The sequence below is a fragment of the Garra rufa genome, chromosome 17 (genome assembly GCF_049309525.1).
Source record: "Garra rufa chromosome 17, GarRuf1.0, whole genome shotgun sequence".
Lineage (NCBI taxonomy): Eukaryota > Metazoa > Chordata > Actinopteri > Cypriniformes > Cyprinidae > Garra > Garra rufa.
In genome coordinates this window covers 44,958,031-44,976,313 of record NC_133377.1, presented here as the reverse complement: position 1 = coordinate 44,976,313, position 18,283 = coordinate 44,958,031, and the positions used below count along the sequence as shown (strand labels likewise).

At 35.3% G+C, this 18,283-nt stretch overlaps 1 protein-coding gene across 1 annotated transcript in view; it reads right to left on the bottom strand.

Moving 5' to 3' along the window:
• Positions 1–8,711, bottom strand: part of LOC141289443 (uncharacterized) — a 51,172-nt gene extending 42,461 nt beyond the window's left edge. Inside the window, exons 1-2 of the mRNA XM_073821538.1 lie at positions 8,627–8,711; positions 4,194–4,315 (exon numbers count right to left, since the gene is read on the bottom strand). Of these exons, the coding sequence (XP_073677639.1) occupies positions 4,194–4,315; positions 8,627–8,711 (207 nt within the window). The remainder of the gene's footprint in view (positions 1–4,193; positions 4,316–8,626) is intronic.
• Positions 8,712–18,283: the final 9,572 nt, after the last annotated feature.

Genomic DNA, 18,283 nt, shown 5'->3' with positions numbered 1-18,283 from the left:
TTACTGCACAGACTGCTGTGAGCTGATGCAGTGACAGGTTCGCCGTTCTCTCCAACATTACATAACCATTTAAACTTCATCTTCAGCGCACATTCTGTCAGATGCAATTTATGGCGCCTCTGTCTCAATATAGGACTGTACAATTTACATAAAATGATAGCGGCAGAGTTCCACTCACGCAGCGGCGTAATTTCCCCTGGGGACACGCTTTTCAAAATCCCGTTGGTGTCCACCCACTTTCAAATGGTTTTGTTAAAGTAATTTCTTGTATTGTTGAATGCACGCTCAGCGCTGCCGAGAGTTTCGCGGGATTGTTAAAACGAAAGTAAAACCCGGACGCGCTTTCAGAAGCAATTTTAATACCCCGCGTTTAGAGAGCGACTGCCAATGCGCTCAAATTAAGCTACATAAAATATCTAGGCTATTATTAGTATGTGGGCTGTAAGTTGTGTAGTTGTGTAGATAGCTCTGTATCATGCTTGGAAAATTCGGTCTCTATTAGCACTTTGAATATTGAAAGAGTAGTACTTTGATCGTGCCAGATTTATGGACCAGCGGAGCAATGGAACAATATATGAGCATGACGATCCATTAACCCCTTAACTGTTACTCCCATTTTTGAACAGAGACGTGAAAATGAAGAATTGAATCTTAAATCTTTATAATTCATAGACAAGAACATTTAGTAATATGATTTTGATGTACATTTTCCATGTTAATTCAATGTCTGATTTTAAAATGGCATTCCAAAGGATGAATTTTGAAATTTTAAGTTTTCATCTGATATATAATTTCTTATTATTTCTAATGTGTAATAGGGAAAAAAAGGCAACAAGAAAGTCTGTCAGAGTAAAAGGTCAGAACTCCTGTTATGAAGTAGATTTTTGAGGTGCACTCTTGTCATAAATTAATCTATGAAACTCTTGTCATAAATTATTTTCCTACATAATTTGTAACACATAAAAATATCTATTTAGGAGCCTTAGACCTTTCCAACGATATATAGTTTGTCATGATTAGATTAGGATTTATTTGTAAAATGTAGAAGTAAACTTGGGCATCCCACAGAGTGGACGTTGACAGCCATGAAAAAATGGTTGACACAAAAACTAGGCTAGTGTTTCTAGCTAAGAATCTTTAAATCGCTTTACTCTGACATAATACCTTTATTTTTTAATGTTATTTATTTTTTTTTTTTACATTATTACATTATTTTTCATTACATTTCTTTAAATTTAAAGCAAAGTTTATTTTGTCTTATTTCACTGCTATTTTACTGTTGTTTGATAACCTTATGTTCAGGGGTAAATCTTTAAAATAAAGTTCTCTAGAATCGTGAGAGAATCGTGATCTTTTTCTGAGCAAAAAAATCGTGATTCTCATTTTATTCAGAATGGTGCAGCTCTACCTTGAACACCTTCATGGTCGGGGTTTATATATGCATCACAGCTGAAGCAAATGAAGGATCGTTATAGAGTTCCAAAGACTTAATGATGTTTCAGCTCCACTTCAGGCCAAAAAGCTTTAAAAACAACAATATTATATAGGGGTTGAATAATTGTGACATGGTGATCTTAACAAAATATACTGTTACACACAAATACTACATCATACATTTTCTGCGTTGTTTTTATGTATCACTAAACTCATTAAGAAATCATCCAAAGCAGAATCCTGCACTTTGAAAATATTTTTATTTATAAATCCTTAAAACTCTTTAGGGGTTGAATATTTCTGATGGCAAGTGTATGTATATATATATATATATATATATATATATATATATATATATATATATATATATATATATACATACATACACATATACATATATATAAATTACAAATCTAAAATGAGTCTTTAAGGAACTAAATTAAAAATGAAATAATAGAAAACAGCCTACATTTTAACTGGGAAGAGGAACAGACTAGTGTTGTCACGATACTGGAATTTCTAACTTCGATACGATACCTTGAAAAATATCGATATTCGATACTACTTTCGATACCACAGAGAAAAAAACTTCCACACTATTAAGGAGGAAAATTTCTTTTTTAATTTAAAAATAAATATAGTCTAGAACATGACAATGAGGTATATGCATATGTACACTGCTACAGCCCTGTTCAGCTTCTTAACTTCATTTGAGTTTGAGCTTCATTTGATTCAAATGATCTTTATTTGATGTTCAAATACAATCTTTAATTTAGATTTAAATACAACATGTAGTGCACACATTTATGAAGGGTAGGAACTGTATGGCTGTGATGGTGGCAGATTTTTTACCACAGCAGTGGCGCGGTGTTTTATATATAAATAAATGAGGCTCAAACATTATTCACAAACTTTAGCAATTCCGTTGGTGAACAAGCAGCCTACAAAACGCTAAAATAAATCAACGAAATAATACATTTAAATAAGAAAGCAGCCTAAATAAGAGTTAAATGGGCTACTAAACAAACAATTGTTGCAAAAAACAAAACAAAAAAAAAAAAAACTCAACAGCGCATCAGAATTACTGGCCCGAGTTCTCTTTCTCTTCCCCATTGCACATCTGCTGTTTTTAATAGCAAAGTAATTACATTTATTTTCGTTTCTTTAGTTTATAAAGTTAATTTAGAAATATATTTGGAACATGTTTTATTTGTGAAATTCAAGTTTTTGTTTTTTAAAGTAACGACAAAGCGGCCAGCCGCTTATTAAACAGCGGCAACGATTAAACTAATATTCTGATATGCTTTCAGTTTTTATTTGTTTATTTATCAGAATATTAGTTTAATCGTTTAACTTAGATAAATGTGTAGGCTACAAATAGGCGCATATCCAATCGTTTGTGCGGAGAATGAAAGCTTTGCAGGAGATGAGGTGCAAAGCGCCACGTGAAACTTTATTTATGCTCATAAATGTAAGAGTAATAAATTCACTTTTAATTATTACTTCACTACTGTAAAACGAAATAATTCAAATCGGAAACAAACATCTTTTATTAGGCCTAATCCATAAAATGGCATTTAGGCTTTAAAAGCGCGTCCGAGCAGATGGCGAGTTAGGATTATCAACTTCATCTTTGCGACACTGACTCAGAAAATACTAGTTTATTAATAAATAATTTGAATATCTCCTTACTTTTTCCCCGCCACATTCATGGTAATTACTTTAGCTGGGGCTTTGCGGCCAGCCCAGTACCTATAAGCTGCGTGCATCTGAACGCGGAACTCTGCTGAAGGCACTTGCTGCTGCTGCTGCTGTTGGCGGGACACTAAACACCTCCACGGCAGAATAAATAGCAGAAACACTGTATTTTATGCTTGTTAGTGTGTTTTTCTTCAGATATTTGTCTTTTTTATTTATTACGACAGGTGAATTGTTGTAATTGTTAAGCACTGTGTTTTCATAGCATTCAGAAAGTGGAATCGTGTGATTTAAAAAATAAATTTTGCGAAATTAGTGGTGTATATTTATCGAAATATCGATATTTTTGACAACACTAGAAAAGACATTTACTCCTTTGAGCTAGTGATTAAGACTGTATTAGTCAGCTTACATTTTGTTTTCATTTACTGCTATGATAAAAAATAACTTACATTTAGGATTATAATTGTACATGTGTCACATTTTATGTCCAAAAACAAATATTTTAGCAAAATGTCTACTTTTCCCAGAATTATTGAGCTACTACTATATTGTGCTCAGTCTGTTTAGCAGGCAGCAGCGCTCGTTTACCTGTGTAAACCTCATCCACTCCTGACAGTAAACTTGATATGTTTGCATGACTTTCTAACATTTACAGATGAAGAATATGCCCTGAGGAAAACACAACATCTCAACTGTATTAAACAATACAAATAGATCCATAACCAACATTGAGGACTGCTTAAAAACAAGCGTGCACATCAAATTGCCTTCACTCACTGAACCAGGATCACACTAGTGAGATTGTGTGATCTTAAATGGTCTTTTATGGAACCACTTTAACCCAGATTGATTTGTTATTTTATCTCAAGTCAGGTTTTGGACTTTAATCCCAGCTTTTCTTAGACTCTTTTGGAAACAGCCCCCAGAGCTTGACATAACATGACATAAATTGAGTTAAGGTTAGGAGACACTGCCAACTAAAGCATAAGGGCAGTCACATGATTGGAGCTTCAGGGAGAAGCTTGCATACAGAAGCATAATACACCTGGTATGATTGCCTCACAAAGCTCAATGGAGCAGAGGACTTCATTCTCAGAGATGAGAGGTGGACCCAGATGTTTTCTTTGGAAGCGATGTGCTAATTGGAGATCCTCAAGAGCAGGGGTGGCGAACATCTGTCCTGGAGAGCCACAGACCTGCAGAGTTTTGCTTCAACCCTTAATCAAACACACCTGAACAAAATAATCAAGATCTGAAGGGTTACTAGAAAGCTACAGGCAGGAGAGTTTTAATGGAGCTGAAATCTGCAGGACGGTGGCTCTCCAGGACCGGAGTTCGTTCTCCTGCTCTAGAGTGAAGCTCAAAGACAGGACCAGCGTAACAGGGAGGGGGAAAAAGCCTAAGAACCTGATAAGACTGCGCACAGAAATCACAGAGAAGAGACCTTAGCTCTTAAATCAAGAGAACAATGCTCCATCCGAGACTGGTAGCTTTATCAGGCATTACATGCAAACAAAATGAAAATGACATTGAAAATTTGAAAGCTGCAGATTCATTCACTGATGAAACAGTTGTTTCTTGGAGACTCACACCAGTTCTGTTGTGGATTTTGTTGGATATTATTTCTTTGTTGTAAAATCTGACAATATTGTGTTTAAAATGTAGGCTACATTTAAAATGTAAAATGTTCACTTAAATGCTCACCTTTTTGTTTAACTTAGAAAATCAACATTTGAAACAATTTGTTTCTGTATCGAAGAGTTTCTTAAATCAATCTCTATGTACAGTCTGTCAACATTTGTTCTTCATGCCATTAAGAGCTACAAATCTACTTTAAAGACACAATGAACAGCAGCATGATTTGCTAAAGCAGCACACTGTGGGCATTTAACCATGCGTACGCTGCTGGTGTGAATGCAGTAAGTTTTCACTTCAAAACTGAGGTAACTTAATGTCATTTGACCGTTTAAGTTGGGGTAGAGTTAAACGAATGCCAAAGCTCAGCATTTTGTTCACATACCCCCTCCATCAGTTTGAGAACCACTGGTTTATACCGTTCTCATGATAAAATACAGGACCTTTCTTTATAAGTATGACCTGCTGCTAAAATTTGATGCCTCCTGAACAGTGGTCACCCATTTATTCACTTGATTATATTGACATTAATTTTATTATTTTCTTTATTTCCTTGTCTTTATCTATTTTTATTCTATCTTCTTTCCCCTTTTCCTATTTTTCCCCTCTTTTATAACAAAACATAGAGGTGTACAGCTTATACATTACAATCTTACAACTCACATTACCAGTGTTGGGGAGGTTACTTTGGAAATGTAATAGATTACAGATTACAAATTACCCTATTTAAAATGTAATAAGTAGTGTACCTTTTCAATTACTTTAGAAAGGTAAAGTAACTGATTACATCTGATTACTTTTTGATTACTTTTAAGTTTCTAATGGATATTTTCAACTATATCATTTTCAAGCGTTTATACCAAGCAGGTGTGACCTTACAGTAGTTTACTGTTAGAATTTCAAAATCTTTCATCACTTGAATTAAGATTATATTAATTTAATTTTAAAGTACCGCCATCACAAAACCAGACCTTATAACAAAAAAAATAGTTTACTGTTGTTACAAAATCAAAATTTTGCATAGCTATGACAGGACACACTGGCAAGTAACAATGCCTTGAAAAACTTAAATCTTAAAAAAGATTTCTTTAAATATCTAAATTATCTGTTTAAAATAATAGATAATTATTTTTAGTTATATTTAAGAGAAAACACAAGTCTAGATTATAAGAATGTAGTAAAAACACGTTTTTTTCTTCTTACTGATATAATAAAAAATAGTACAAATCTGCATACTATTATTTTTTTATTTTTTTACCACTATGTGTGAAGGGAAATCATTATACCATACAGGGCTAATAATTATTTCTCACTAACAGAAGAAAGAATAGATTCTAGAATAGATACTGCCAAATCCAAACAGACTCCGTCATTGTAGCTGTGTCATAAAATCCATGGTATTGTTTTTTTTAATTGTTTTAAATAAAGTTACATTTCATCTAAAACAATGCTTAGATTCAGTGACCAACTGGGGTGCTTCACTAGATGATAGCTCGATTTTGCAAGACCAAATGGGACAAACTAATTGAGAGATTTGTCCACTAGGTGGCACGTTAGGTCAACATCGATCATTATAGAGAAAAGTTTCAAGCCCTTGAGAAAAATAGATCTATATTATTTGAAAATAAACTAAACTGCAGCGGATTTTCATCCTTCAAATCATTAGTCACGTTTCAGCTGAAAATCACGCAGTAGTGTAAACACTGATTTTACAAATGACACTCAAAATTAAAATGGGTTAATGTGATAAAATCGCAAGTTAGATCTGACATTACCAACCTTATTCAAGGAGAAAAAATGCGATATTTTTTGGTGAAATACAAGTGTGTCTGGTAAAGGCAGCTAGCAGGCTAGCTAATTTGTTATGTTTTTAATATTGGTCTCGAATACACAAAGGCAGGGGCGGAGTGGCATTCGGGACGACCGGGACTTTTCCCGGTCGGCCGGCCGAAGGATTTAAACAGCGGATCACAAATTGAGCGGCCGCAGAGGCGAACGCGACCGGCCTGAGCTTATTAGAATCATTGATGTTACTAAATTCTCCGCGAATAGCGACCAAATACTCCCACATACTCCCCCCTAAACGTCCAACCAATATTTATATCAGTTGCTCACTCTCTATCAGTGCCGGCCCTCTCTATAGGCAAACTAAGCGGCTGCTTAGAGCCCCGCCGCCACTAGGGGCCCCCTCTAGTGGTCCGAGTCATTACGTTGCAAAGCGCTTGGCTGTCACTAGCCAAGTTTCCATCCAGTTTTTGCACTGTTTTGCTATCGACAAAGAGAATATGTGTAAAAAAAACTGCAAAATTTGCTGTCTACATCCTGTTTTCCTTCCAACCGGCCTTTTACCGATAAAATGGTGTGCGTAATGACCTCATCCCTAAAAAAATTAACTGTGGCATAAGTTTTGGTGTATCGCAAAAAAAACAACAACAAAAAAAACCCTTGAGCTGTTTCCGTACATGATTTCACCTATATTACGTAAATTATATAGGCTAGTAGGCTGTTCTTTATCCATTTGAAACAAAACCTAATATTAAATTGTATGTTAGCTAATTATTATTTTTTTGTACTTTGTAATAGACTATTTACTTGATCATCAATAATAATCATGAACAGGAGCAGTTGTATTATTATAATTTTTCTGATGAACTTTTATTTAGAAATGGGAATGTTCATTTTGGTTATTTTATTTCTCCTGACAACCGACGGTCGTTAAAACATTTTTAACCGTTAATTTACAAGATTGTTAAATTACAATTAAAGGAAATTTTTATTAATACGCGGCTGTGACCCATTTAAAATACCTACATTTGTTTTCCATGGATTCATTTTATACACTCAAAAAGCAGCATAACAGAGTGTGAGGATTCACATGGTCACGCACCTGCAGCGCTTCTGCAAACGGAGGAAAACATTATACAGCTATATATATAAAATAAATAAAATAAAATAATTTTCTAAATAAATTATGAATTAACAAAACGAAAGAAAAAAAAACGTGAAACAATTAGCAGCCTATCAACCTATGGAGAATTTAGTTTCATTTTTCTGATGCGCTCTTGAGGCATCCTGTTTTTTTTTATTGTGAATGTGCATTAATAAAATAAATATTTAGAATAGTTTGGAACAATGTCTTACTCTTATATGACCACAAACGAAGGAGTAGGCTATTGTAAGTTGTTTCCACTTTTACAAGGGGGAAAAATAACAAAAGATTGTGTCAGCGCCTCCTGCGCGCAGTTAAGCATTACTAACTCGACAACGCAGCTTCGTTGTCATAATAAAATACAGTCAGCCAAACATATTGAAAAACTATTTATATAAAAAGTAAATAAATAAATAGAATAAATAAATGCTATTTTCCCCCTTTTATTTTATATTTATAAACAAATATATATATATATTTACATATTTATATATATTTATTTTAATACAAAAAGGCTGTTTTCAATTGTATGCGGATTAATTTAGATGTAACCTGGCTGTTTTATTTGCTTACCAAATACTTAAAATGAACAAATGTAGACAGCATGCAGTATCCAAATATGACTACTCACATTTCAACGTTTTCTTACTTTTGCATAATTAGCCAAAGTGCTTGAAATAAATGGTTTTAATATTAGAAGCAAATATTGGGTTTATACACACACACACAAACACACACACACACACACACACACACACACACACAGTTTAGATTAATTCCATATTACTGTTTATAGCATGACATCATAACAAATGCGCACACTGTGAAAGAAAGATATTTGGTGTTAGTATTTGTCATGTGATCTCTACATTCCTGTGACATTATTCATAAATATCATTCATTTCAGCTTTGAGATTAAAAACAAACCTGTTTGTTCCTCAGTATCTTCATGTTTGACTCTGAATGTTTCCTCAATCTTCATGTCTTCACTCTCCACTTTAATAAACGCCATCTTTGGTTGTTCCTCAATATCTTCAAGTTTCAATATTTCTTCAATCTTCTTGTCTTCACTCTCCACTTTAATAAATGCCATCTTTATAATAGTGTCACATGGATCTCTCTTGATCCTCCAGTTTTTCTGTGTTTGTACACTTTGTCCTGTTTAAGATGAGAATAATTAATAGAAAGAAAAACAATGCAAACTTCATCTCTGGGTGAGTCTCAATCAGCCCCTAGTTCAGTAGTCAGTGCACTAGTAAGACAGATAGACTTGATTAAAAATATATACAAATTACACATGAAGTTCATATTTAGGTAGGGTAATATATTACACTTTAATGAAATCATTCTCGGTTGTGATTCACTAGTTTGTGTTTGTTGTTGTCGTTTGTGGTCCGCGTGCCGCTGAATCGAATCACTGAATCATTTCACAAATGATTTGATTCAAATGATTCGGATTCTGAGTCTCTCACTTCTTATCATCACACGATTGATTCATGATATAGAGAGAGAAATGAGACGTTACTAAAGGCTAACGCCTTGTTTATCTAAATATCTAAATCACTAAATAACGCATTGCAACGTTACATTTAACAATGCTGCATTTATTTTGCATAGCTTGAAAGAAAAAACGCTTTAATTGATGTAACAGTTTGCATTATATAAAAACACAAAACTACAAACCTTTTTCAGATGAATCACAACAGATGAGGACCGCTGCGCGTCTTAAAGACGTCACATCAGACCAAAATAAAAGTCCCACTTTTTACACTTCTCTCTAGAATCACAAACACATCATAGAAATGTTGTATATAGAATATAATTTCGTACTCATATGATGATGCTTTTCCAAAGTTATTAACATTGTAAATCTAGGAATACTTTTGTCTATTTATTTTTTATATAGTTTTTATACATTGCAGTATTCATTTACACTGCAAAAATGTATTTAAAACAAAATTGCTTACATAAAAGAACATTACCACTGAAATAAGCTCAAACACAGACCTATCATTTCCATCCAATCCTTACAGTAGATTTGTTCATTTTCAGTATGGATCTTTTATTCACTAATTTTCACAATTGTAACCCTTTAAATGCTGGTTTGTTTACATAAAAATAGTAGTTAATTTCCATATAGGCTACTAAATGCTAAGCAGAATAGTTTTTCTTTGTGTATTAGCTTCTTGGGTGTGTCAGTGAAGAACAACAACATTCATTTTGAGGCATTTATATTTTTTATGTAGTGTCAGATTAAAAAAAATGTCCATGTCAAAAAAATTGTCATAGAAATGGTACATATTAATATTTTTTTCCACTTTCACTGACTTTTTTTTTTATCTTATCAGCATCTCTTCTATTCATAATTATCAAACATTAATTCATTTTCAGAATTGTAATGCTTTAAAAGCTGTTTTTTTTTTTTTTTTACATAATGCTGACTGTCAGTGGACAACACTAGCTCCAGAGCTTCCTCTGCTGAGTAACATCTCTTCATCTTGCAAGCAATGAAATGACCAAGCCCTCAAGCACCAAATATGTATAGGTTTGGCTGTGCGAACACTCAAACTTTGTATAAAATCTACCAGACTAAACAATCAGCATTTTCTTGTGGTGAAAACAAAAACAATGTGTTTAGGGGCTTCTGAACGTCTACATCAAATTCAAGCTCACCTTTTATCGCTGTACAAAAACAATAACAAATGAAAAAGTGGAATCAAGGATTAAAATATGTTTGGGTGAAAACATATTTTAAGTAAAAATCAAAGCTCATTAACCTTCTTTGACCTTATTCATAGCTTTCACATGGCCCTATGACCCTGCCAAGGGTGAGACTCATATACATGGAGTGGAATTTTTGATTGCCAGTACAATATCATTTCTTTCAAACTAATTACACACAATACATTTTCAGTAAACACATGCAAACCACACTCTGACATGCTTACCAACATACCCACACAATTATAGCTGCATTCTTTTTCCAATTGACTAAATTAAGCAAGTATTTCTTTTATATGGCAAATTTGAAAAAAAAAATAAAATGTCCCTATCTATTAAAAAATTGTAAAAATGTAAAATGTGAAGCCATGTTGGTAAAATAAATGCCTATTAGCAAACTTAAACATAAAACATAATTTTATAATCAAATATTTCAATGTGGAAATTTTTGTGCTGAGTGTGAGTATTTTTTGTGTGGAGGGTAAAATATATTTTTTGATGGAAATGAGGGTGAAATATTAAAATTTCAATAAAAATAAACACCTGAGCCAAAATTGATGCAGTTGGCATTAACACAGGCACACTTCTAACAAAAACAAAACTGAAATAGACAAAAATGTCCATAAGGTTGCACAAGACAATAGAACCGCCACAGGGTAAAATTGGCTGGTTTTCAAATGCACAGTATAGATTTTCAATAAAATGTCAAAGTCTCCCAGTCACTGACTTACTAAAATCGTATTATGTACAATCCTCTGTTGTAGTTAATAAGGTTAAACTATGTACTTGAATTTGTCATTGTATCATACATTCTATTCAGTGTGTAGTGAATTATTATTGATTATTACAGTCTATTTAGGGTATTTTAGTAATTTAAATAACATGGGTTATCTTAAAATATTTTCTGGAACTGAGCAGACTGTGTGCATTTGCCACAGTCAAAAGCATTTTTAATCACTCTCTATACCATATACCCTGGACCACAAAACCAGTCTTAAGTAGCATGGGTATATTTGTAGCAATAGCCAAAAATACATTGTATGGGTCAAAATTGTATGGGTCATAAGCTGTCACTGGCCAATTCCATTGGAGTTTTTGTTTGTATTTATATTTGACACGAGTCACGCTGATGGCGTTCCCTCAAAAGGGAACTGACATAGCATTTATTACAGTGCAAAACATATAAAATATATTTTCTGCCTTATCCTGTGATAAAAATGGAAAAAAGTGTTTGTAGTATATTAAGTATTATGCTGATTATACTATCATAACCATAAAATTGTCATTAGTAAAATATATATAAAAAAAATGATAGAAGACAAATTATTGGTTATTGTGCAGGAGTGTATTTTATTTCTTAGCCAATTAAGTAAAAGAGATAGGAAGATTTAGTTTAATTATTATTTTTGTCAGTTAGACATACATAAATAAATATAATTGTAATTATTATTATTATTTTTCCATTTGACATTTCTGTCCCCTTCACTTCTGAAATGATTGCTGCTTCGCTGCCTTGTAACATAACTGAATATAAAACTTTAGATATATGCCATGTTATCTTTATTTGAGGATCAAATATTTTGTGGCTCCACGTAAATTTTATTCGGTGGGAAAAGGGCCAAAATGGCTCTTTTCACGTTGAAGGTTGCAGACCCCTGCGCTAGAGGATGCAACACAAATTCCCTAGAAAGGGAACTGCAGAAATGCAGCCATTATCAGAGTAACTCTGTAAACAAAGCAGCTGCTTTGCATTCTGAACATTATTTAAATTGTTTATATTTCAATCTTAATATTTAAATTTTATGTTTCAAACAGAAATTCAGTTTTTTGCATTTGCAATGGCCTTGCAACCCTAAGTACTTTGCAGCACACAACTACTTAATAACCAGGGATGGGCAGTATTTTATATAAATGTATTTAATATGTATTTTTTTATTTATATAAATATGTATTTGAAATTGAAAAATTCAATTGGAAAACAAATATTCTCCGATTATTTTATGTACATGAAACATGCATATGTGCCTACTTTCACATTAATTTGACTTACCCAGTTATTCTGGTAGGGATTTTTTGGCCTCTTGCAGAAAGAACAAAATTTGGCCAGCATCAACAATTTTGTCTATTGTAGAAAAAAGCAAAACTATTAAAAATATGATATGGCTAATGTCTCATTAATTATTACCTGTAATACTACATTCACCAAATCCACTTGCATACTACAATTACAATTAAACAAATACTGTAGTTCACCCAAAAATGAAAATCCAGTTAATTACTTACACCTGAACTGTTCTGCTCATATAATAGACTTTTCTTATTTGTAACACAAAGGTACAAAATTTTTTATTTCCTGCTCAATATTGTCTATACAATGACTTGACAGTCACGTAAAGTTGTAATGCCCATTTGTGTATGTAATATGTAATTACCATTGTTGCCAAGTATGTAACATTATGTAATATTTTACATCTGTTCAGATTTCAAATGTCATGCAGGTGATATTTCTAATATAACAATTCTAATTGTCGCAACGTGACAAATTACAATAGAACCTATTATGCTGTTTACACTGGATGCGGCGCGACATGGAAAATCCCCGACAGTAATCTGCTGCTGCGTTCTATTTATGACGTGCTCACACAAACTTTAAATGATGTGCAATGGTCGCTTTGTCACGTCCAGTGTAGACAGACTTTAGCTGTTGCGGCGGTGTAGACATGGTGTGAGGCTGGCTCACAAGAAAGAACACAAACAGTTTGCTGAAGACAACCTGTCCAACAGCATGAAATACTAGATCCATGTCCTATGGTCTGATGAGAACATGTGTGGCATGAGTGCTGCTGGTACTGGGGAGCTGCAGTTCATTGAGGGAAACATGGATTCATTATGAGCTGTACATTCTAAACCAAAACATGATGCCTTCCCTTCAACTAGTCCGAACTGCAGTTTTCCAACATGACAATGACCCCAAACACACCACTAAGATGACAACTGCCTTGCTGAGGAATGTGAAGGTGATGGAGTGGCCAAGTATTTCTCCAGACCTGAAAACTCTTGAACAACAGTTGGGCATCCTCAAGAAAGTGGAGAAGCACCATGTGTCTAACATCCAGCAGCTCCATGATGTCATTATAGAGGAGTGGAAGAGGATCCCAGCAACAAACAGTGCAGCTCTTGTCAATTCCAACATGATTAAGGCAGTACTAAATAACAATGGTGCTAACACAAAATACTGACACTTTGGACACAGTTTTGACAAGTTCTCTTATGGTTTATTCACTTTTGTTGCCAGCTATTTAGACAATAGTAGTGATAGGGCTATCCTTCTGTCAAAATTTGATTGATGACTTTGACCTTTTGACCTTTCCCCTCCCCCACTCCCCTCCCCCGCCCCTTTCCCACGGTGCCCACCCACGTGTTTGACCCCGCGTTGACCTAGTGAACTCTACTGACCTTGTTTTGATGGATTGAGCAGGTGCGGGATTAATGGATGACAGGTTTATGGTTTGCTGATAGGATTAACGACAGGTTTTAACAGGTGCGGGATTAATTTATGACGGGTTTATGGTTGTTGCATCAAATTTACGAGATTCATACCCAGGTGCGGGATTAACTCCTGATGGGTTTATGGGTTTTTGCGTGACCATCCGGTGTTTGGCTGTCATCCGGGTAGAGAAATACAGCAGCTGTGCGTGACCGTCCGGTGTTTGTTGAGGAATGAAGGTTTGTAGAATGTTTCGGCGATTTTACGGTCTAGCCCCCACGTCCGTGTTGTAGGGCATGGGTATCAGATTGCGTTCAGCATAGATAAATAGGGCTTCCCCATCATATCTGCGGAGCATCAGAGCTGTGAAATACATAGACATGGATGCGATACACAAAACTCCTGAGAGGGAATGGGGCAAAGATTCTATGGAAGATCTGATTAGGGCACCGAGAAAACCGTACAGCAACAGTTTTAAAATGAGAGAATTTATAAAAAGGATAAATATATATACTTTTAAATAATAAAATGATAATACTAATAATAATGCATTTTCTAACATTTGAATCATTAAATCCCTTACGTTTTTATAGTCTAGGGTGAAAAATAAAAGTCAGAGTGCGTGTGTCTGTTTGCCCTCTTTACTCTCATTTACTCATTGCAGGTCTGCCCGTGAGTGCTTCATGAGCTCGCGTTACACAGTTACACTTTTGTTTCAGTCCCTATCACACTGTATGAAAAAGTGACCATACATGTGATGGGTGTATATAAAATACTTGTTCAACAATATATATATTAGTTGCTATAAAAAATATTTATTATTGAAAAGTCTCTATTATCACAACAGTTACGAGTCCATAACCGCATGATGAAGTATATCAACAAAGTCTTTAATGTTTTAAAAATATAAATGATAACACTTGGGCCTCAACAGTGTAACACAATCATGTACACAAACACACATTCAGTCCTCCAAGTCGTATTCTCTTCTATAAATAAGAAATGAATATAAACGATGTGATCACACATGATATAAAACAAAGCAAAACATTTATACTAGTTTTTAGGTAGCGGTAAATATTGTAATGGGGACCCAGCGACGTCAAAATAAGTAAAGGGAAAAATGTATTTAAACAGACCAAACCATATGGATTATGCCTGGACATGCCTGGGCATGTCAGAGGACCTGGACATGCATGGACATGTCAATTTGAAACCGTATCAACCCTTAACCTACTCAATCACAGTAAACTTTCTCTATTTCTATATTTTTTTTATAAACATTATTTACTATATTTTTATAAAGCTTTTGTACTCTACAAAGTGAACACCTACCCGTCACACAAAAAGTTCAACACACTTCCATTTGTAATAAAATATTGTAAGTCATTTAAATTATTATAGTAGGACTCAAGACATTTCATCATAAATCACATTTATGTTGTTGTATCAATGTAATATTCAAATGTTTATACAAATTTGTGATCTGATAAGTCCTATAAACATTTCAACCTAAAAAGTGACTTAAGCACAAACACTCACACAAACAAACATGAAAAATAAAACACAAAAAGCAAACACAAAACACAAACAAACATGCAAACTAAAAACTAAAAAGCAAACACGACACAAACTCAAACACAAAACACAAGCAAAAGACAAATTAAAAACATGTAAAACAATATTGTCACTAAAATTTTAAACAAATATTTTGTTTTCTCAATACGCAAACATGTACGATCACGCTTGCGTGCGTATTATTGTAGCGCAATTTGTGCGGAGTAAAGCATAATCATAACCATAAATATGTTTTAAGGTACTGGAAGCACACAAATGTCAGGGTAGGACAAAACATCAGCAGCGGCTGCAAACCCCCTCAAACCCCATGAGGGTTAAAAAAAGATGGTTATATATATATATATAATTATACATGGCATCAAAGTAACAAACATGTTACTACATCGAAACAAATCATTCATTGTTCATCTTAAACGTGTATTCAGCATTTAAGTTTATTGAACACATAATTCACTTATTTTAAAGATGATCTTCATGTTTATAAAAAAATAAACCTTTAAAATACTTTTAGGCGATCATACATTTAAAACATCATAACAAACAGGTTACTACAGCAAAACAAATCATTATTTAACGTTTATTTTATATTTTTAAGTTTATTGAAGTTATAAAACATAGTAACAAACATGTTACTACAGCAAAACAAATCATTATACCACATTCAATTTATATTTTTATGTTTATTGAAGTGATAAAACATAGTAACAAACATGTAACTAAAGCTAAACAAATAATTCATTGTACATCTCAAACAAGTATTCAACATTTAAGTTTATTGAACTTAAAACACATCTTGCACTTTTTTAAAGACGATCTCCATGGTTATTAAAATTAACATTTGCAATACTTTCAGGTGATCATAAATATAAAACAAACATGTTACTACAGCTAAAGAAATCATTCACTGTACATCTTAAACATCTTAAACAAGAATTCAACATTTTATTTAGGTTTTTGAACTTATAAATCACATCATGCACTTCTTTTAAAGATAACAAAAAACATCTCCATGGCTTTTATAAAATTTATAAAAATCATAAAAATGGCTTACATTATGTTCTTCGAACATTGAAATCCATTCTGTGAATGAAATATTTGCAAAAATGTTTCAGTTGGAATATAAATAAAACTCTATGTGTCACACTCAGATATTGGCAGAGACAGAAACAGATGTAATAGTAAAAGGTGGGTTTATTGAACAATATCAAAGGTTTGCAAAGAAGCATCAGGCAGGATAAAAGTCTTAACTGAATTGTCCTTTGAACAGGTGACGGAATCCGGAGAGCAAACAGGTTTGCAGGGAGAAACAGCAGATGGGTCTGGAGTTACGGGAGGCATGTGAACCGTAGACCAGACAACGTGAGAATGAAACAGTCCAGGTAGATATAGGGCGTGCTAACGAGGATCAGGTGAGTAATTAGAACTCAGGTGAGTTGGAGCGGATGGGTGGAGCTTCAGAGGGTGTGTTCTGGGACGTGTGCTGAGGTGAATGCCTGACATTACCCCCTCCTCCAGGGGCGGCTCCCGACGCCCCTCTACGACGCCGAGGACGACCACGACCACGAGGGGCAGGATGATCTGGGTGGCGTTGATGGAAGTCGGTGAGAAGTTGGGGATCAAGTACGTCATCTCTGGCCACCCAAGATCTCTCCTCCGGGCCGTACCCCTCCCAGTCGATAAGATATTCTAGACGGCCTCCTCGACGTCGGGAATCCAGGATCTCATGGACGGAGTACACAGATGGTTGATCCAGGATTTCAGGAGGAGGAGGTCCAGCTTCAGCTCTATCGGTGTCTGTGACAGAGGGAAAATGTGGTTTAAGGAGTGAAACGTGGAAAGTGGGGTGAATTCTGTACCTGGGTGGGAGCTGAAGCTGGTATGTCACATCGTTGATCTGCCTCAGGATCGTGAACGGACCGATGTAGCGGGGACTCAGCTTCCGACAAGGCAGCCTCAGCCGGATGTCCTTGGTGGAGAGCCATACCTTGTCTCCAGGTTGGTACTGTGGAGCGGCTCTCCTACGGGCATCGGCAAAGTCCTTATGCCTTCGGATGGCTCTTTGAAGGTGACGATGGGCTGAGTCCCACACTCTCTCACTCTCTCGAAACCAGTAGTCAACAGCTGGAACGTTGGTGGGTTCCTCCGTCCAGGGAAACAGCGGAGGCTGAAAACCGAGTACGCACTGAAATGGTGTTAGTCCTGTAGTATCCTGGCGGAGAGAATTCTGTGCGTACTCGGCCCACGGGAGGAACCTGCTCCAGCTGTGTTGGTCCCCGGAACAGTATGACCGTAGGTAACGTCCAAGCTCCTGGATCTTCCTCTCAGTCTGGCCGTTGGTCTGCGGGTGGTATCCTGAAGAGAGATTGACAGATATTCCCAGTGATTTAAAGAAAGCTTTCCAAACATGCGATACAAACTGTGGACCCCGGTCCGAAACGATCTCCTCGGGGAGTCCGAAGTGGCGGAAGACGTGTTGGAATAGGAGCTCAGCGGTGTCCATTGCCGTAGGTAGTCCCCGCAGAGGTATTAGCTTGCAAGACTTGGAGAACCTATCCACAATCACCAGCACACAGGTGTACCCCTCCGAGTTGGGGAGATCGGTCACGAAGTCCACCCCGAGGTGGGACCAGGGTCTTTGCGGAATGGGAAGTGGCACGAGCTTTCCTGTGGGTAAATGACGAGGAGTATTAGATGTGGCACAGACTGAGCAGCTTTGGACGTACCTGATGACATCTTGGGTCATACTGGACCACCAGTAACGAGATTGAAGGAGTGAGAGGGTCCTTCTGCTACCTGGA